Below are 21,247 nucleotides of genomic sequence, written 5' to 3'. Positions count from 1 at the left end.
AGGTTATTAAAGGGACCTGATAAGAAAGAGAACAAGAATCAAAACGAGCACACAGCCAGATGGATTAGAAATGTTATTCTTGAATGAAAAAGGGATTAAGTATTTTTTAACAAACAAAACTATAATTTAGCCACTACTATTGCTTTCAGAGCCATTTTCCACTAAGATATATACTTAAATGAAGTCTGTGAACTCTTTAATCCACGTGATTAGTTCATACATATTAATTCTAATTCAACACAAGTCTAGTAAAGCCTATAAGAGGAAACTCATATATTCCTCCCTATTTCTTTATGTAGATACCTCCTCTGGCCCATTCACCTGACTTCCTAAAATGTCCTAGAATATATCAAGGAGACATAATCTGTATCTTTAATCTCTTGGTTTCAAGTGGCTCTTTCCTCTTTTAGCATTCTTAAATCTCTCCCATCTGGGATAGGTGGGTGGGGGGTGTGTGTGGACATCAGGTACTGTATCTTATTTGACTATGTATTCTAGTAAGCATTTCGATATGTCTGTTAAATGATTAAATTGATAGACTGGAAGAACTGAAAAGGCTAGGTCCACAAGTTTGTAGTTTCTTATAGCTTGCTGAAAATAGGATGCTGAAGGGCAGGGGAGGCAAAGGGTAGGGAATGATGAATGGTTTCTTGGAGAATTAGGATATGGCCTGGTAAAGAATTACTAGACATGCTCCTGGCTTAAGGACAAGGTAAAGACATACTTAGGGGCTCCTTCTTTCCGGATTGTCCAGTTTCCTGCCCAGTAAGCAGTTAAGCATAGGTTCATGCTTAAAACAGGATCAATTTTAATACCAGAAGGTGAAAGGGAAGGATGAAATAAAAAGTCAATAGCAACAATACTAAACCTTCATCCACATGTATCCATTCGTATGGAAAGTTACATTTATAAAAGTAACACAACAAAAGCAATAGATCTATTACAAAGGTCTTAAGGGTCATCTGAATCCAATCTCCAATCTAGTGCTTGAATCAACCCTTTACAAATAAACCAAATGGGTTAAGAGTCCTTGTAGGGACAATTTGGGCATACTTACTAGTATGGCCTAGGAGGGGGAAAAATAAGCTTTGGAGTCAGATATGCCTGAGTTAAATCCCAGTTCCACCACTTACTAGCTGTATGACCTTTCTAAGCCTTAAATTTCCTCAACCTAAAATGGAAATTATAATACCTACTGCAGGGTAGTTCTTAGCATTAAAAACAATGTATATAAAGAGGCTGCCACATGACAGCTTTATTAGGGTACCTACTATGGTTCATTACTCTCCAAGCATATCCATATTTTTAGGCAGCTCTAGTAGAAAATTCTTCCTTAAACTGTGCCCCCATTAATAACTTCCAGACAGAACACAGAATGGAGCCTGCAAGGCTAGAGAGTATAAATCTATGTCCTATGGTCAACTGCCTAAGGTTTTTTTCAATTGAATAAAGAGTACTAGGGGCGCCTGGGTAGCTCAGTCGGCTGAGTGGCCGACTTTGGCTCAGGTCATGATCTCAGGGTTCGTGGGTTCAAGCTCTGCATCAGGCTCTGTGCTGATAGCTTGGAGCCTGGAACCTGCTTCGGATTCTGTCTCCCTCGCTCTCTGCCCCTCCCCTGCTCATGCTCTCTCTGTCTCTCAAAAATAAATAATAAATATTAAAAACAATTTTTTTTAAAAAAGAGTACTAACTCATGAGCAACTCAAGGTGTTTTTTGGGTAATATGTTCTCCCAAATAACTGCAATTAGCCCACATTTCCAGTTCAGTTTCTGGGACGAGGTCAGTGCACGTTCTATTTCCCTTTCTTACAACACACAAAATACCTCAATCAAGAGAACCGCGTTCTAGTTTTAACTCTGTCACAACTCTGTCAGGTAACCCTGGGAAGACGCTTTGCTCCTCTGGGTCTCAGTTTTATTGCTAAAGTGGATTGGACTAGATAATCTTATACCAAATGTTATGGCTATTGCTACATGTGAACAATTCTAATTTACCTTGGAAAATGCTACCTTGGTTATACATTTTATAAATGGCATTTTCCTCTGTATATCTTCAACATTTTATTGACGTTCTTTAAATACCTACACTGTAAGTCATTCACTCAGTAAATATCTATTATGTACTTATCGGCCAAGTATTATGCAGAGTGCCTAGGGACTAATATTGAGAAAAGGCAGATACAGTACCTTAAAGCTAAGTCTGTAGTAGGTGGCCACCAAATAAACTACAGCATACAGGTGTTACAATGAAATCAGCATGTGGTGTTATGGGAAGACATAAACAATGGTTGAAAGAAGGGTAGGAATATTGATCTAGGAAGGTGACCTGGAGAAAGTGGCATCTAATCTAAGACTCGAAAGATGATTAAGACTTAAATTAAATGAGTGAGAGAAGCGTGACCCATCTAGGCAGAAAAAAAATCCCATGACTGAAGGTCCAGTGATTATAGAATATTACAGAAACTGAAAGACATTCAGTATAATGGGTACAGAATGTGGGAGTGGAGAGAGGCAAGAAATACAGATGTAGAGGTAGGAAGGGAGCAGGTCACTGAAGGCTTTCTAGGTCAAGGTAAAGGACTTTAGACCTAGAGTTAATGGAACATCATTTAAGGGTTTTAAGATGAAGTGTAACCTTGTTCAGTGTGTATGTTAGGAAAGACCACTCTGGCTTACTTTTTAGAGAACAGAATGGACACACATAGGACTTGAGGCACAGAAAACAAAGTAGGAGGCTGTCACAGGAATCTGGGTAAACTGGACTGTGGCCTGAAGGAGGGTAGTGGCAACAAGTAGGCAGTAATAAACCTAAAAGGGTCAAGTAAAATACAGATGGTCTAGGAATAAGGATTATGTGAGTGTTTTAACCCTCTCCAGCTCAAGCTCCTACTTGACACATTCGTTAACATCTTGTCACATTCTTTAACATCTACTACATAGTATGCCCTGGTTTTAAATGCCCTGAATGCTGAGTAAGACATTATCTCCATCCTCAATGTTTCTTTGCTGGGGCACAAATATAAAAGACAAAATAATATAGTAACAAAAGAAAGTGGTATCTGGTACTATAGAAACATAAAAGACAAGAATCTGATTTAGACAGGGGAAGGAGTAGTGGCTTCCTAGAAGTAGTAGATGATACATGTTTAAAAAGTGTCAACATGATTCTTCCTTCTAAACTTGCAACACCCACACCCTCACCTCCAAACACCACCCTACTTTGTCAGTCAGGAAAAATACAGAATTGCAGTACATATTTCTGTGTGTGTGTGTGTGTGTGTGTGTGTGTGTGAGAGAGAGAGAGAGAGAGAGAGAGAGAGAGAAAGGAGGGAGGGATATGAGTTTCTGTTACTGCTTTTAATATGTGGGATAATGGAACCAGATATATTTTTCTCTTAAAATACAAACGATCACCAAATTAAGCTGTTCTCTTTGTGAGTGAACCTTAATTGACTTTGTGTATGCAATACTGTCTCATATATGAAAAAGGCTTCTCCATTCACTCCTTTCTAGCAAAGAAAAATACACTAAAGATAAAAGAATGGGCATGGGATGAGCACTGGGTGTTATATGGAGACCAACTTGACAATAAACTATTAAAAAAAGAAAAAACTCAATGATGCAACTTTGTCACCCCTCCCACCACAAAAAAACAAAAATAAGATTCTTACTTACCAGTCAGCATAAAAATTTACTAAAGCAACATCAGCATTGTCTGAAATTGAAAAACAAAACCAAACAACCTAAGTTAATTATGTCTTTGTAACTGACATAATCCAAGATTTGGTTTTCCTCATGGTCTTTTTTCCATTTATGTAAAGGCCCACTAAAAATACACAATTAACAATTAAGAAACCCATACACAGAGTCATGGACAGGTTATATAATTTGTGGGAATCCCTAATCCTTTTCTCTATATCCTCCATTTTTATACCTTCATCAAATGAATATAAAGCAAAAGGAGAATCAAACCAAGATCAGGCACGTAAACCACTAAATAGCCTACTCTCATTAAAAATGAAGTGGAGGGGCATCTGGGTGGCTCAGTCAGTTAAGCGACTTTGGCTCAGGTCATGATCTCATGATTCGGGGTTTGAACCCCATGTCAGGCTCTGTGCTGACAGCTAGGAGCCTGGAGCCTGCTTCGGATTCTGTGTCTCCCTGTCTTTCTGTCCTTCACTTGCTCATGCTCTCTCTCTCGCTCTCAAAAATAAACATTAAAAAAAAATGAAGTGGAATGACCTGGACTTTGATAATCCATTTTTTGATCTCCCCTATACATGAATAAGCTGAGAACTGGCTCTGCAAGAAAATTCTATTTCACAGAAGAGACCTGTATAACTAAACTATTTCTAAAGCTCAGATGTCTCACCTAGTTGCAACAAGTAATCTACAACTAATACAGTTGCATAACATGTACATTTTCTAGTTCCTACCCATTTAACAGCTCTTCTCTGCTGCCAAAATAACTTCGTATCATTTGCATATGAAGATGTGGAGACAGAACACTAAATAGAGAAACTTAGATAAATTCAAGCACAAAAATAAAAGTTACTCTAGAATTTGAAAAACGAAAGGAGAATGATTTGTAAGTTTCAATTCTCTTCTTCCTTTTTTTACCTTCAAAGCACTTTTTATCCACTTGCTTCTTCACCCGAAAGCAGTGGTTCACAAACTGCCCTCCCTGGACCAGAAGCACCAGCAGCATGTAGAAACTTACAGAAATGCAAATTCTCAGGTGGGGTCTAGCAGTTTCTATCAGAAACTTGGAGCCAGGCCTAGCAGAACAGATATTAATAAGTCCTCCAGGTGACTCAAGCATGCTAAAGGTTACTGAACCATTGCTTTAAAGAGATCCCATAATGTAGGAAGGGACTTTTTAGCGTTTAAAACCAGTTCCAAGAACCCAAAACAGCATATGAGGCTCAAAAATAACTCTATTTACTTTTATTACTTTTGGTTTTATTCTGCTTAAACCAGTGGATGAAATGGAGTGCTTTAAAAGAGAAGAAAGAAATCATTTATGCATTGTATATTTTCTTAAATCTCCTAAATTATGATTTTCCATCAATCGTGTGTTCACCTTCCCTCTACTACTTTTAAAAACATAAATGTTTTCCTTGCAAGTTAATTGTATCCGTAATCACACTGTCAGCTAACAAGGTAGTCAGTAAAACACTTAACTTAATTGGACCAATGACAATAAAAGAGATCAGAGTCAGTGAATTAATCAGAAGTTAAAGAAAGATGAAAGATTTCTAGACTGTGTCCTAAGATCAGGAACATGTAGTACTGCACAGGAGACTCCTGGCCTCTAATCTAAGTAGGTTCTAGCAAACTGCTGCACGAATTGTTAAGAGTGGTATTTATGACAACACAAAGAAATAAAACGAGATTAAAGTTTATTTGTAACACATAAATAAGACATCATATACATTTTAAGAAATTTCACTAAAAATCAAAACCAAAAGTGCTTGTTATTTCAGTAAACCATGGAATTAATCAGAACGCCAGCTCCTCAAACTGTTCTAGTAATTGGGATTTAACTTTGTTTTTGTATATAAACTCTTTATAAAGAAGAAAAGTGTACTTTAAAAATATTAAGGTACTTACTTAAAATGTCATCTATATTTTCTGTATCAAGACTTGTTATTTCAGTTGTTACAGGAGTAAAAACCCAAGTTACCTGGAAATTTTAAAAATGTGAAATTAATAAATGTTTCTACAAAAGGCAAATATTGCAGAAAGTCTAATAATAAAGAAAAAGAAAATTTATGAATAAAGTTGGTTCCACTTATTATTTACAAAATCATCCATCAATTGGTTTCAATTTTTTATTATCTTTATTATTATTTTAACCCTTCACTAGATCAATGAAACAGAAGTACTAACTTCTTAAGCATAGAAACTGGTCAAATAAGACTTCCTATACTTCCAAAAACACAAAAGCAATTGTTTCTAAACAAGAAATTAAGAATTTACTCATTCTTTAAAATTAATATTTCAAGAACTTTACAGTACAGCAAGAAAAAATGTACTGGCTTATTACCAATTTTGAAAGAATACAAACTAAAGCTAAGTTTGTGGACTCTATCCCTACCATGTTTCTAAGATAAAACAAAATGATAAAGATAAGAATTCAAGCAAGACTTTGAAGTTGTGAACCAGAAGCTTTTCTTGCCTCATCTCACATACTGGTGATAACAATGTGTTAAGGGGGAGGCTATTAAAAGAGAGTAAGAATTTTCTGCTTCCAAAACATTAAACCAAAGTTCAAGTTTATCAAAGAAAACATTAGCTTTCCATCTGCAAAACAAACAAAGGATTCAACTTCAAACTAAACTAGCAACTGTTCACTTAGTTTAAAAAGTAGGACACTTGGTGTATTTTATTTCTAGGTTCCATCTTTAATGCACCCTGTGTTTAAGGAGATCCATTCACTGAACCATGGCTATTGAGTGACAACTAATGTCAGGGGTCCTGATAAGACACTGATACTCCTCTACCCATCCATTTCACACACACTGTAGTAGCTACTACAGTTACAACTCAAAAAATTTTTACTTCACCAATAATTCAATTTCTGAAGGTTATAAAGAGCCATGTTGATGCTGATATGCAAACAAGACCAGGATACATTCATTATTTTCTTAGAAAAAGCCAAATAGCATTAGCCTTATTTTCAAGTTACCAAAATCAGGTAGCCAACAGTGGACTACTATTTCTGCTAGCAACCAATAAATTATACTCTACTAAAAGTAAGCTACATAAGTTAAAATCTCTGAATGTTTGACTTGTATAACTAATTTCATCATTTTTAACACCTTAAAAATTAACTGGAGGGGTGCCTGGGTAGTTCAATCAGTTGAGTGATCTCTTGGTTTTTGAGATGGAGCCCCACAGTGGGTTCTGTGCTGACAATGTGGGGCCTGCTTGAGACTCTCCGTCTCTGCTCCTCCCCTGATCACACTCTCTGTCTCTCTCAAAAATAAATAAAGCTCAAAAAGAAAAGAAAGGAAAGGAAAGGAGTGGGAACAAGTAAGTTTTACTAGGCCCTCCCCCCCCCCCAAAAAAAGTGGGTTGGTTACTGAAAGTCACTTTTCTTTTGGGGATGGCAGAGGTCTATTAGGCATATTACCTAACTAGTGCTGATCAGGCATTTCTTGGTTGACTGGTTTAAAATTCCTTTTCTGGGAGAGCCAAAACTATAATTAAGTCTTAGTTTGGTAGCATGGGGCTTAGCATAAGTAACTCCATTTGAGCCTGTTTTGCATTGAAGAAATCCAGTTATACTGATACAAGACTTTAGGGTGTGTTGAAGAAAAATTCAAGAAGGTGAAGCAAAAATATTATCATCAAGCAACAAAGTTGGTCATTATCAAAGTCAAATCGTTAAATAACTTGACAGTCATTTATGATGCATCTACTAGATACCGAGGGTACAAATGTACAAGGCATGGTATGCTCTACTGTAAGGAGCTCTCAAAATTGTGGTTTTAAGGAGGGGAGAAAAATGTCAACTACAGGTAACAGTCTTCAGTTGTATGATCTAAGTAAGCCCATTTTTGAAGAGTTAGTTATCATCCAACAAAGTATGTTTACACAGAAGTATCTTCTAGATTTAACTGCTTTTCACTTTGAAATATTTACATGGCAAAAGTACTTCCCAGATAATTATAAAAATGAGGCACCAATCAATCTGGCTGCATTAAGTACCAGTTACTTCAGAACCATAATGCCAATAACCGTGCAACTGATAAGCCACATTCAGCTAGCAGCTGTGTTTAAGAGGGCCCAAAGCAAGAAAATGATCTCTCCCCCAATCATCTCTCCAACCTGTAGGGTGTAAAGGAGGTATTTTATCATTAATAGTTTTATTAATATGGAGTGTAAAGGATAAGAAAGGTTATTTGAATTGTTAGCAAGATACACTAGTCTGATAAATTGTTTCTTTTCATGTCAGCCCTGAGCCTAAACAAAATTCTTCCAGGGAAACATCTTTATGTGGCAAATCCTATAGTGCTTAAGTAAAATAAAGACAAGTAGCTCTAAACCAGAAAGAGAGGAGGGTAATCATTCATTTAAAAGTTAAGACTTGAAGTAAACTTTAAAATGTATTTTCTTTAAAAGAAATGGCAAAAACCTACAAAGACATTGTGAATATGGAAGATCTTAACAAACATGGAGAATATTACCCTCTAATGATGAAATATTTAAACAACCTATGTAAATATACAGGCATAAACATAGGAAATATTTTATAAGTTGGTCATTCTCTTTAGTTCATTAGTTCTTTTTCTTGTCAAGAAAACAGAGAAGAATCTCCAATCATCTAGAAGTCACTACATAATTCCATCCACATGCATTTATTGTACCAAATATAATATTAAACATTTCAATCTGAGATGTGTCTAGTGATATGATCTTACATAAAAGCCACATTGTTAAAACAGCATTGTACCCTAATTCATTAAAAAAAATTAGGATGATAGGCTACCTTTAAATAGAAGTTTCTTCAACAAGTAAAGAATATTTTCTTCCCTTAGCAGTTTTTTTAAGGGGCACAGTTTTTAAGGGGCACAGTTTTTTAAGGTGGCACAGTTAAGCATCTGACTCTTGATTTTGGAACAGGTCATGATCTCACGGCGAGACAGAGCCCCATGTGCTGAGGGCACAGAGCCTGCTTGGGATTCTCTCCCTCTCACTCTCTGCCCGACTTGTGCTCTTTCTCTCAAAACAAATAAACTTTAAAAAAAGGTTTTTAGAAATTAAGAAATCCCTTGGAATTAAAAAGCTGTCCTTTCCTGGGGCGCCTGGGTGGCTCAGTTGGTTAGGCGTCCAACTTCAGCTCAGGTCATGATCTCATGGTCAGCGAGTACGAGCCCAGCTTCCAGCTCGGTGCCTTGAGCCTGGTTCTGATTCTGTCTCCGCTCTCTCTGCCCCTACCCCACATGTGTTCTGTCTCTGTCTCTGTCTCTCTCAAAAATAAACATTAAGGAAAATGAGAAGATGGCAGAGAAGAAGGGGAACTGTACTTCCCATCCACATCTCTCAAACAAAGAAGGGCTGAAGCTAAAGGATTCTGAACTTCAAGAGTCTGGGAGGAAAGGAGACAAGAGTCTACTAACTAGGAAGATGGTCTCATAGGTGCATGATTGCGAACTGGAGGAGGTAAAAACGGGTGGGATACGGAGGCCTGAGGGGAGGGATCCCCTTCTGCGGAGAGGCAAAGGGAAGAGACAGAACGGCTGGGGAAACATAGGACTGTATCTGGACAAGAGAAAAACCTCAGCCCAGGACAGAGAGGGATCCTATCCCATCCTGTGTGCCGTGGGACAAAAGAAGTTCCCTCTGAGTTAGGTGGTACCCCAGGGGCGCAGTTAGCATCAGGAGGAACCGATGCCCTGCTCTGAAGTGCCCGGCTCACAGGACTACATTTCGGCAGCATCATTAATGCACACGGAGAGCCTGGAATACGGCTGGGCCTGGGACACCTTGGCCCACCTTGGCTGCCCCTACGGCCCAATGAGAACAGATCCAAAGGAGTGATTTGGGACACCTGGCTTGAGAAGGGGGGGGGGTCGCCATTTTTCTCCCCACAACCACCAAGGTGGGGCTTCAGGAATGCGCCCAGGGACCCACAGTGGAGGCAGGACAGGCCCACACCAAACCACCCCATCTATGCTGGGAGCTGCTGGGAGCCTGTTGATGCTGCAGAAACATACCACCCCTCCCCCAAGACCAGCGCTGCTGCACTGCCATGATTAACTCTAGGTCACTTCTTGCTATTCAGATATATTCTCTCTTTTCTCATTCTTATCTCTCCCCTCCTCTGGGCTGGTTATTCTGCTTATAGGTTGGCTTAAATAGACATATTTAATCCATCCTCTTGATGCATGCTCTACAGCTACTTCTTTACTTTCCTTTCTCTCTCTCTGGAATAATCAGACTATATGGTTTCTCTAGTAGCATTATCTTCATTTCTTTCTCCTCGCCTCCTGCTGTATTCTCCTTTTTCTATCTCTACATTAAGCCTTTTAGTCTCTCTGCCTGGTCAATGTTCATTTTCTCTTTCTCTCCACCCATCATTTCTCTCTTTGCATATGCTCTTCCATCAGCACTGCATCTACTCTGCTCTTTATTTGTAGCTGGTTTTATGCTTTTAGACTGTCTTTTTTTTCTCTTTCTTTTAATTTTTGTTGGTTTGCTTGTGTTGTTTGATTTGTTTGTGTGTTTTTGTTCCCTGTTTGTCTGTCTGTTTTCCTTCCCAGGGCTACTTCAAGGAACAAACCAAAGCACACATGGTGGAGAGTCCAAAATATCACTACGAGTAGGGAAATAAAATAACCAAAGTCACAAAAAGAAAGACCAAGGGACATCCTTAAAAAAAAACTTCCTGAATGGCCAGGCCTTGGACACTGTATGAACCTCCTTTAATATAGCAGTACTCACAGGTGCAGATCATATAACAAGTCTTTAAAGCTTACAAGAGACAGAAATCTAGCCAAAATGATGAAAGAGAATAACTCTCCTCAAAAGAAATTCCAGGAAGAAGTGACAGCTAAAGAATTGATCAAAACAGATATAAGCAACATAACTGAACAAGAATTTAGAACAATAGTCAGAAAATTAATCACTGGGCTTGAAAGGGCTTAGAAGACCGCAGAGACACTATTGCTGCAAAGATCATGGATCTTAAAAAATGGTTATGATGAATTAAAAAAATGCTACAAATGAGGTACATAATAAAATGGAGGCAGCCACTGCACGAATTGAGAGGCAGAGAAGAGAATTCACCTAATGGTGAATTAGAAGATACAATTATAGAAAAAGAGGAAGCCGAGAAAAAGAGACAGAAATTGATCCAGGAGACGTAAGGAGAATTCAAGAACTGAGTGATGCAATCAAACAGAACAATATCCATATCATAGGAATCCCAGAAGAAAAAGAGACAGAAAGGGGTTGAAGGGGTACTTGAACAACTTATGGCCAAGAACTTCCCCAATCTGGGTAAGGAAACAGACACCGAAATCCAAGAGGCACAGAGAACTTCCCTCAGACGTAACTTGAATCGATCTTCTGCACAACATATCATAGTGAAACTGGCAAACTATAAGGATAAAGAGGGAATTCTGAAAGCAGCTAGGGATAAAGAGACCTTAACACACAAAGGTAGTAGCAGACCTATCTACTGAAATTTAGCAGGCCAGAAAGGAATGGCAGGAAATCTTCGAGGTCATGAACAGGAAAAAAATATGCAGTCAAGAATCCTTTATCCAGCAAACTTGTCATTCAGAATGGAAGGAGAGATAAAGGTTTTCCCAAACAAAGAAAAACTGAAGGAATTCATCAGCACTAAACCAGCCCTACAAGAGGTCCTAAGGGGGACTCTGAAAGAATTGTTGCAAGGAACACAAAGTACCAAAGACACCACTACAAGCATGAATCCTACAGAGAACACAATGACTCTAAACCCATATTTTTCAACAATAACACTGAATGTAAATGGACTAAATGCTCCAATCAAAAGACATAGGGTATTAGAATGGATAAAAAAAAAAAAAAAAAAACGAGATCCAACTATTTGCTGTCTTCAAGAGACTCATTTTAGAACTGAGGACACCTTCAAATTGAAAGTGAGGGGATGGAGAAATATCTATCATGCTACAAAAGCTGGAGTAGCCATATGTATATCGGACAAACTGGATTTTAAAGGCAGTAACAAGAGATGAAAAAGGGCATTATATAATAATTACAGGGTCTAGCCATCAGGAAGTGCTAACAATTATAAATGTCTACGCACCAAATTCAGGAGCACCCAAATACATAAAACAATTAATCACAAACATAAGCAATCTTATTGATAAGAATGTGCTAATTGCAGGGGATTTTAATACTCCACTTAAAACAATGGATAGATCAACCAGAAGATCAACCAGACAGAAAATCACTAAAGAAACAATGGACCTGAATGACACATTGGACCAGATGGACTTGACAGATATATTTAGAACTCTACATCCCAAAGCTATGGAATTCACTTTCTTCTTAAGTGCATATGGTACATTCTCCAAGACAGATCACATACTGGGTCACAAAGCAGCCCTCAATAAATATAAAAGAGTTGAGATCATACCATGAGTGCTTTCAGATCACAATGCTATGAAACTTGAAATCAACCACAGGAAAATGTCTGGAAAACGTCCAAAAACATGGAGGTTAAAGAACACCCTACTAAAGAGCAAATGGGTCAACCACGCAATTAGAGAAGAAATTTAAAAATATATAGAAAAAAATGAAAATGAAAATACAACAATCCAAACTCTCTGGGATGCAGCAAAGGCAGTCCTAAGAGGAAAGTACATTGCACTCCAGGCATATTTCAAGAAACTAGAAAAAGCACAAATACAAAATCTAACAGCGCACCTAAAGGAACTAGAAACAGAGCAGCAAGAAATCCCCAAACCCAGAAGAAGAAGAGAAATAATAAAGATCAGGGCAGAAATAAACAATATAGAATACAAAAAAACCAGTTGAACAGATCAATGAAACCAAGAGTTGGTTTTTTGAAAAAATATACAAAACTGATAAACCTCTAGCCAGCTTCTCAAAAAGAAAAGAAAGCACACAAATAGACAAAATCACAAATGAAAATGGATTTATTACAACCAATCCCTCAGAAATACGAGCAATTATCAGGGAATACTATGAAAAATTATATGCCAAGAAACTGGACAACCTAGAAGAAATGGACAAATTCCTAAATACACACGTACTACTCAAACGGGAAGAGACAGAAAATCAGAAGAGACCCGTAACTAGTGAAGAAACTGAATCAGTTATCAAAAATCTAACAAATAAGAGCCCTGGACCAGATGGCTTCCCTGGGAAATTCTGCCAGACATTTAAATCAGAGTTAATATGCATTCTTTTCAAGCTGCTCCAAAAAATAGAAATGGAAGGAAAACTTCCAGACCCATTCTATGAAGCCAGTATCACTTTGATTCCCAAACTGGACAAAGGCCCAGCAAAAAGAGAGAACTACAGGCCAATATCCCTGACGAATATGGTTGTAAAACTCCTCAACAAGATACTAGCAAATCAAATATATGGAAAAGTTATGAAGGAAACTGAAGAAGACGCAAAGAAATGGAAAAACATTCCATGCTCATGGATTGGAAGAATAAATATTGTTAAAATGTCAATACTACCCAAAGCAATCTAAACATTCAATGCAATCCCAGTCAAAACTGCAACAGCATTCTTCTCAAAGCTAGAATAAACAATCCTAAAATCTGTATGGAGCCACAAAAGACCCCGAATAGCCAAAGTAATATTGAAGAAGAAAACCAAAATGGGAGGCATCACCATCCCAGACTTTAGCCTCTACTACAAAGCTGTCATCATCAGGACAGTATGGTGTTGGCACAAAAACAGACACATAGACCAATGGAGTAGAAAACCCAGAGTTGGACCCACAAACGTATGGCCAATTAATCTTTTGACAAAGCGGGAAAGAGTATCCAATGGAAAAAGACGGCCTGATTAACAGGTGGTGCTGCGAGAACTGGACAGCAACATGCAGAAGAATGAAACTAGACCACTTTCTTACACCATTCACAAAAATAAACTCAAATGAATGAAAGACCTAAATGTGAGACCAGAAACCATCAAATCTAAAGGAGAAAACAGGCAACAACCTCTTTGATCTTAGTCGCAGCAATTCCTTGCTTGATATGTCTCCAAAGGCAAGGGAATGAAGAGCAAAAATGAACGAATGGGACCTCATCAAGATAAAAACCTTCTGCACTGCAAAGGAAACAATCAACAAAACTAAAAAACAACACATGAAATGGGAAAAGATATTTGCAAATGACATATCAGATAAAGGTTAGTATCTAAAATCGATAAAGAACTGACCAAACTCAACACCCTAAAAACAAATAATCCAGTGAAGAAATGGGCATAAGACATGAATAGACACTTTTCCAAAGAAGACATCCAGGTGGCCAGTAGACACATGAAAAGATGCTCAGCATCACTCATCATCAGGGAGATATAAATCAAAACCACACTGAGATACCACCTCATACCAGAGTGGCTAAAATTAACAGTTCTGGAAACAGATGCTGGCAAGGATGTGGAGGAATGGGAACCCTATTGCACTGTTGGTGGGAATGCAAACTGGTGCAGCCGCTTGGAAAACAGTGTGGAGGTTCCTCAAAAAATTAAAAATAGAACTACCCCATGACCCAGAAATAGCACTACTAGGATTTTATCCAAAGGATACAGGAGTGCTGATTCATAGGAGCACCAGTACCCCAGTGTTCATAGCAGCACTTTCAACAATAGCCAAATTATGGAAACAGCCTAAATGTCCAACAACTGATGAATGGATAAAGAAGATGTGGCTTATATATACCATGGCAATGAGAAAGAATGAAATCCTGCCATTTGCAGCAATGTGGGTGGAACTGGAGGGTACTATGCTAAGTGAAATAAGTCAGGCAGAGAAGGACAGATGCCATTATGTTTTCACTCATATGTGGAACAGGAGAAATTTAACAGAGGACCACAGGGGAGAGGGAGGGGACAAAAATAGTTAAGGAAAGGGAGGGAGGCAAACCATAAGAGACTCTTAAATGCTGAGAACAAACTGAGGGTTGATGGGGGTTGGGGGAGAAGGCAAAATGGGTGACGGGCATCGAGGAAGGCAGTTGTTGGGATGAGCACTGGGTGTTATATGGAAACCAACCTGACAATATACTATGTTTAAAAATAAATAAACATTTAAAAAGTTTAAGAGAAATTCTTTTCCCTAAATTTCTGGGTCCTCTGTGACCACCTAACTAGCTGGTGATGTCGGTGTGCCAGCTGTTATTCCCACAGAACTTCTGAAGCCACCCAGCAGCCAGTTGCTTTCCCAAAGCACACCCCACAATTTTTCTGCTTCCTCCTCTATGCATACATGGTTTCCTCTACCTGGAGTGTCCTCTTCTCCACTACTGCATAATCAATCCTTCAAAGACTGATTTCCTCTTCCATGAATATCTGTGTGATTCTCCTGGTAAATAATAACTTTCCTTTTCTGGGCACCTAGTTGGTTCAGTCAGTTGAGCGTCTGACTTTGGCTCAAGTCATGCTCTCCTAGCTTGTAAGTTTGAGCCCTGCATCAGGATTGCTGTGGTCAGTGCAAAGCCCTCTTCGGATTTTCTGTCCCCCCCTCTCTCTGCCCCTCCCCCACTTGCATTCCCTCTCAAAATTAAATAAATCTTTAAAAAACAATAAAATAACCTTTAAAAAAAACTTTCCTTTCTCCAAAGTCTCACCCATTCCATGGGGTGGGGAGAGAAAAAGGAGAGGTGCATGCTAGTACAAATTAAAATCTTCTCTGGATTAGACATCAAGCTGAAACAAGATACAATAAAAATCGCAAACCATGAGAGACTCTTGAATGCTGACAAAAACTGAGGACTGATGGATGTGGGGGGGAGGGGGGATGGGCATGGAGGAGGGCACTTTGGGGATGAGCACTGAGTGTTATGTAGAAACTAATTTGACAATAAACTATTTGTAAAAAAAAAAAAAAAAAAAAAAGATACAATAAAAATCGGTTCCATGACACAAGATAGTATTTTAGAAATAAATTGTAAAGAATTTTTTATTAAACACTCTCAGTGTTGGTAAAATTTTAATTGTTACAATATTAAGGTATATGTATATATAATGCTGGCCCAGACAAAATGCTCTGGTGCTCACTGCTAAACCCAGTACTGTTCCTCTTTTGAGAAAACATTAACTGAACAAGACACTAATCCAACAGGATTTTCTTCAGAAGTATGAACTAACGTTAGTAATAACACATACTGGAAGTGAATTATTAAAGCTTATCTGTTCATAATTATAAAAATAAATTGGCAATTTTTCCTTGTACATGAAGTCCATTTGAGTGGCTACTATTCAAATAATTCCTTAATGGGAATACTATGGCGCTCCCTTCAATCTAACCTGCCCACAGAGGCCAGACTCCTCTTTCCAAATGCTGCTTTGCATGTATCAAATCCTCTGCCAAAAGAACACAAGAACACGACCAAACAAACAAAAACCTCCAAGGGTTTTTTTTTTTCTGTCTACCGTATAAAAGCCTAAATCTTGAACCTGGCATTTAGGACCATGCACAAACTTGCTTTCCTAAATAACATCCCACCGCTCCCCATTCATATCCTATCCTCCAACTAACAGGAAGTTATGTTCTAGTTGGCCATATACTCTGGCTTGCTTGAGAAAAACCAAGTTTATGCCTGTTGCTGTGGAATATCACAAACAGCACCACTCCTTTCAACTGGGTCCCAGTTTGCCAATAAATTATATGGTCACCATACTGGCAGGACACCTTGGGCAATGGAAAGGAACTATAACAAGCTCCTCACAAATCCTGAATTATTAATAAGTATGTAATCTCTTCCCACACATTCATACACATTAAGAGAGAATAAAGATGGATGCAGACATGAATGCTGCTGATGCAATTACTAGCCTCACTCATGGACCTGAGACACTAGGCTCTTCACAACGGAATAAAATCAGTAACCCCAGAAAAATCTTCAAAGGTCACTCACAAATGAACAATCCAAATCCTGAAGTTACAAATCCAAAAATGCAAGGGGTCTACAGTACGTGCAATTACTAAAATACGTCTCCTTATTCTCTTGCACCCATACTTCGTGCAGTTTCCTCTTACAATGTTCTGCTTGGAACAGCTGGGAAGGGCTATCTAGTTTCCAAGACCTAATTCAAAAGTTATCTTTTCAGTGAAGACTTTCCTGGTGATCCCAGACCCCAGTGATTAATTTCTCTCTTCTGAACCCACAGAGCACTTTCTGCAGTGTGTTAACAGATTATTATTCACAAAGATTACTTGTGCTATCTTACCTCCTTCAGGAGACTGAGTACATTGAATGAGAGACGGCACCTTATTCAATTTTATATACTACAAATCCATTTACTACAATACCTTATTTGTATACAGTGAGTACTCAAACACAAAGTGAATGAGAGGATAGGTGATGTTGATACACTAAGAATTTGGAGGGTGCTGGAGGTAAGAAATGGGGGAAAGAGGTTGAGAAATGGAAACAGCCAACAAACATTTTTAACATGTTAGAGGATAATAAGGTTATAAAATAAGAATGAAGCCTATTAAAATTTGTTTTTAATTATGTAATGGTGAAGAGCACACTATTAGGTGATTATTTACAGACTCAAATTTAGAGGGAACCTCAGAAGTGATCTTCCTGCCTCCTGAAGAAAGCCCTCACATCACTAAAAGCTGTCCTGGGCTCCTAGGCATACTTTCTTCGGTTCCCCCACAGGTGTCCTCTGACAAGATTTCCAGACACTTCAGCACATAGCACTTCAGCACCCACATTTAAGAATAGCAGGGGCACCTGGGTGGCTCAGTCGGTTAAGTGTCCGACTCTTGATTTCTGCTCAGGTCATGATCTCACAGTGCATGAGATCGAGCCCTGCCTTGGGCTCTGTGCTGACAGGATGGAGCCCGCTCGGGATTCTCTCTGTTCCTCTCTCTGCCCCTCCCCAACTTGCGCTTGTACACATGCACACTCTATCTCCTGAAAATAATAAGAAGAGCTATGTTACATTAGTAGATAAACTTCTAATACTTTTTATATTGTCTTAATTTAGGACCAGAATATAATAAACTATAAGGCAAAAGAGGTGACTGGGTATTATTTCTGTTAGCAAGATTTATAGTCAGAAAGCATTTGCTAGGCTTTAAGTGTTTTATTACCATAATTTAGTTAATGAATTTAGAAAACAAGAGTATTTCCAGTGAATTTGCTTGGTTTTTTTGAAGTCGAATACCTTAAAACCCTGCTATTCAAACAGTAGTTCCTGAACCAGCAGTGCTGGCATCCGTTGGGAGCTTGTGAGAAATGCAGAATACTGGGCCCCAGACCTACTGACTCAGAATCTCCACTTTAACGAGACTCCTCAAGTGATTGCTATGCACATTAAAGTTTAAGAAGCACGGCTTAACAAAAAATTTTTTAATGTTTATTTTATTTTTGAGAGAGAGGGAGAGAGAGGGAGGAGGGGAGAGAGAGGGAGAGAGAGAACGAACAAGTAGGGGAGAGGCAGAGAGAGAGGGAAACACAGAACCCAAAGCAGGCTCCAGGCACTGAACTGTCAGCTCAGAGCCCAATGTGGGCTCGAATTCACAAACTGTGAGACCATAACCTGAGCCGAAGTTGGATACAGAAACACTGCTTTCGACAGCAAAGCCTCCAACTCTACAAGCAAGCATATAAACCCATTGTAAACTCTGTACAATGTTTATGGTCCTCAAATATAAACACGAGAACAAGTAAGACTCATTTGTGAGAAGTCTGTATTGACATGCAAATTACTATGATTTTAGAAAAATGTGGAAACTGTAATCTTATTAGAAATTTACAAAGATGTTAATTTTTTTAAGTGCCTTCTGGATGAATAGAGACTTCTGCATGAAAATTATTGGCATAAAATAGAAGCTTTAATAGAGAATGTTTCCTTCCATGTGGCATTACCGTTCTCAATTGACATTACATCTGTTAGGCATTCTGCAGTAAAAGCTCAGTGTATTTTTGCTAAATCTTTCATTTTTCTGCTCTTCTGTTAGGAGACTCTCAAAGCCCTTTACAAACTGTCTCCCCTATAGCAAGAAATAAGTAATGTACAAGGCAAAGGCTCTCTTCCATTATAATCCAAATTGACAAACCAGCCTACTGCCTGAAGTCCCGATGCCACGGGACCCAGGCTGCATCTCCTCCCTGGGGCCACTTCTCTGACTCTCAGTTTTGCATTAAGCTGGCGGGCAACAGAAGCACAGAGATTTTTCAGTCGGCTGCAAGGAGCTAAGAGATATGAAAGGTCCCCAGAGAAAAAAGGCTGAGGCTGACAAGTACTGTAAGAGCCTTGAAGCTGAGTATCAGTCGAGGCACATCTCACTGTTAGTATTCCCAGAAGCATTATAATGAACTGGAAGTTCAAAGAGAGGAGAAAAATAGGACTAAGTATAGAATAACCCTGGGAAGGTACTTTAACTCTTAAACTGCTCAGTGATAAAACTTTTGGCCAAATGATACAAATTTTGGACAAGTCAGAACCAATCTGCTTTTATAAAGAAACATTAGAAAAGTTATAACATTCCTAACAGAATAAATCAAACTATGATGGATGCAGACATGTTTGAGAAAATAATTTCTATACCCCCCAAACAATTCAAATGTAGGTAATATAATCCCTAAACTCAAATTCTGCCAGTAGAAACAACCATAGAAAATTTAAAAATTGTTGTATTTCACATTTTTTCTTGCACGTTAGTTATTTGATCATGCACGGGTTTCCATTAAAACTGATGTCACTTCACAATGTACTACAAAGCCTCACTAATCAAAACAGTACGGTACTGGCACAAAAATAGACATAGATCAATGGAACAGAATAGAGAGCTGAGAAATAAATCCACAAGTATATATATGGCCAATTAACCTAGGACTATGGAGACAAGAGTATACAATGTGGGGAGAAGACAGTCTCTCCAATAAATGGTGCTGGCAAAACTGGACAGCTACATGCAAAATAATGAGATTGGACTACTTTCTTACAATATACACAAAAATAAACTCAAAATGGATTAAAGACCTAAATGTGAGACTCGAAACCGTAAAATTACTAGAAGAGAGCATAGGCAGTAATTTCTCTGACAGTGGCCTTTGCAACATTTTTCCTTAAGGCAAGAGAAACAAAAACTATTGGGACTACATCAAAATAAAAAGCTTTTGTACAGGGAAGGAAACTATCAACAAGACAAAAGGCAACCTACTGTATAGGAGAAGATATTTAAAAATTATATATCTGATAAGGGGTTAATATCCAAAATATGTAAAGAATTTATACAACTCAACACCAAAAAACAAAACAAAACAAAACAAAAACCTTACTAACAAATAAAACAAACCAACACCAAATAATCTAATTAAAACTGGGCAGGGGTGCCTGGGGGGCTCAGTCAGTTAAATGTCCAACTCTTCACTGCAGCTCAAAAAAAGGGGGGGGGAAGGGGGAGAAGACCTGAACATTTTTTTTTAAAAACAAATAGTTTATTGTCAAGTTGGTTTCCATATAACACCCGGTGCTCATCCCCACGCAAGCCCTCCTCCATGCCCATCTCCCCCTCCACCCCCCCACACCCATGAGTCCTCAGTTTGTTCTCAGCATTCAAGAGTCTCTCATGGTTTGCCTCTCTCCCTTTCCTCCACATTTCTCCCCTTCTTCTCCCCCATGGTCCTCCGTTAAGTTCCTCCCAATCCTCCTATACATGCAAAACATGGTATTTGTCCTTTTCTGCCTGACTTATTTCGCTCAGCATAACACCCTCAAGGTCCATCCATGTTGCTATACATGGCCAGATTTCATTCTTTCTCGTTGCCATGTAGTATTCCATTGTATAGATAAACCACATCTTCTTGATCCATTCGTCCATTGATGGACACTTAGGCTCTTTCCATGTTTTAGCTATTGTTGAAAGTGCTGCTATGAACATTGGGGGACATGTGCTCCTATGCAACAGCATTTCTGTATCCTTTGGGTAAATTCCTAGCAGTGCTATTGCTGGGTCATAGGCGAGTTCTATTGTTAGTTTCCTGAGGAACCTCCACACTGTTTTCCAGAGGGGCTGTACCAGTTTACATTCCCACCAACATGTAGGAGGGTGCCCGTGTCTCCACATCCTCGCCAGCATCTAGAGTTCTCTGATTGGCTCATTTTAGCCACTCTGACTGGCGTGAGGTGGTATCTCAGTGTGGTTTTGATTTGTATTTCCCTGATGAGGAGGGATGCTGAGCATCGTTTCATGTGTCTGTTGGCCATCTGGATGTCCTCTTTGGAGAAGTGTCTGTTCATATCTTCTGCCCATTTCTTCACTGGGTTGTTTGTTTCTCGGATGTGGAGTTTGGGGAGTTCCTTATAGATTTTGGATATTAACCCTTTATCTGATGCCACTTGCCACTATCTTTTCCCATTCCGTCAGTTGCCTATTAGTTTTGTGGGTCGTTTCCTTTGCCGTGCAGAAGTTTTTAATCTTGATGAGGTCCCAATAGTTTATTTTTGCTCTTGATTCCCTTGCTTTGGGGGATGTGTCAAGTAAGAAGTTGCTGCGGTGGAGGTCAAGGAAGTTGTTTCCTGC

At 38.7% G+C, this 21,247-nt stretch overlaps 1 protein-coding gene across 1 annotated transcript in view; it reads right to left on the bottom strand.

Annotated features, from left to right (window-relative positions):
* Positions 1-21,247, bottom strand: part of ERP44 (endoplasmic reticulum protein 44) — a gene marked incomplete at its 5' end in the record, with an annotated part of 103,197 nt that overhangs the window by 48,095 nt on the left and 33,855 nt on the right. The window contains 2 exons of the mRNA XM_039256569.1: positions 3,676-3,715; positions 5,614-5,686. Coding sequence (XP_039112500.1) covers positions 3,676-3,715; positions 5,614-5,686 — 113 coding nt within the window. The remainder of the gene's footprint in view (positions 1-3,675; positions 3,716-5,613; positions 5,687-21,247) is intronic.

Source organism: Hyaena hyaena, unplaced genomic scaffold, assembly GCF_003009895.1.
Source record: "Hyaena hyaena isolate Hyena2069 unplaced genomic scaffold, ASM300989v1 scaffold_572, whole genome shotgun sequence".
Classification (NCBI taxonomy): domain Eukaryota; kingdom Metazoa; phylum Chordata; class Mammalia; order Carnivora; family Hyaenidae; genus Hyaena; species Hyaena hyaena.
The sequence above is the reverse complement of the archived record's forward strand: the minus strand, read 5'-3'. Positions and strand labels throughout refer to the sequence as shown.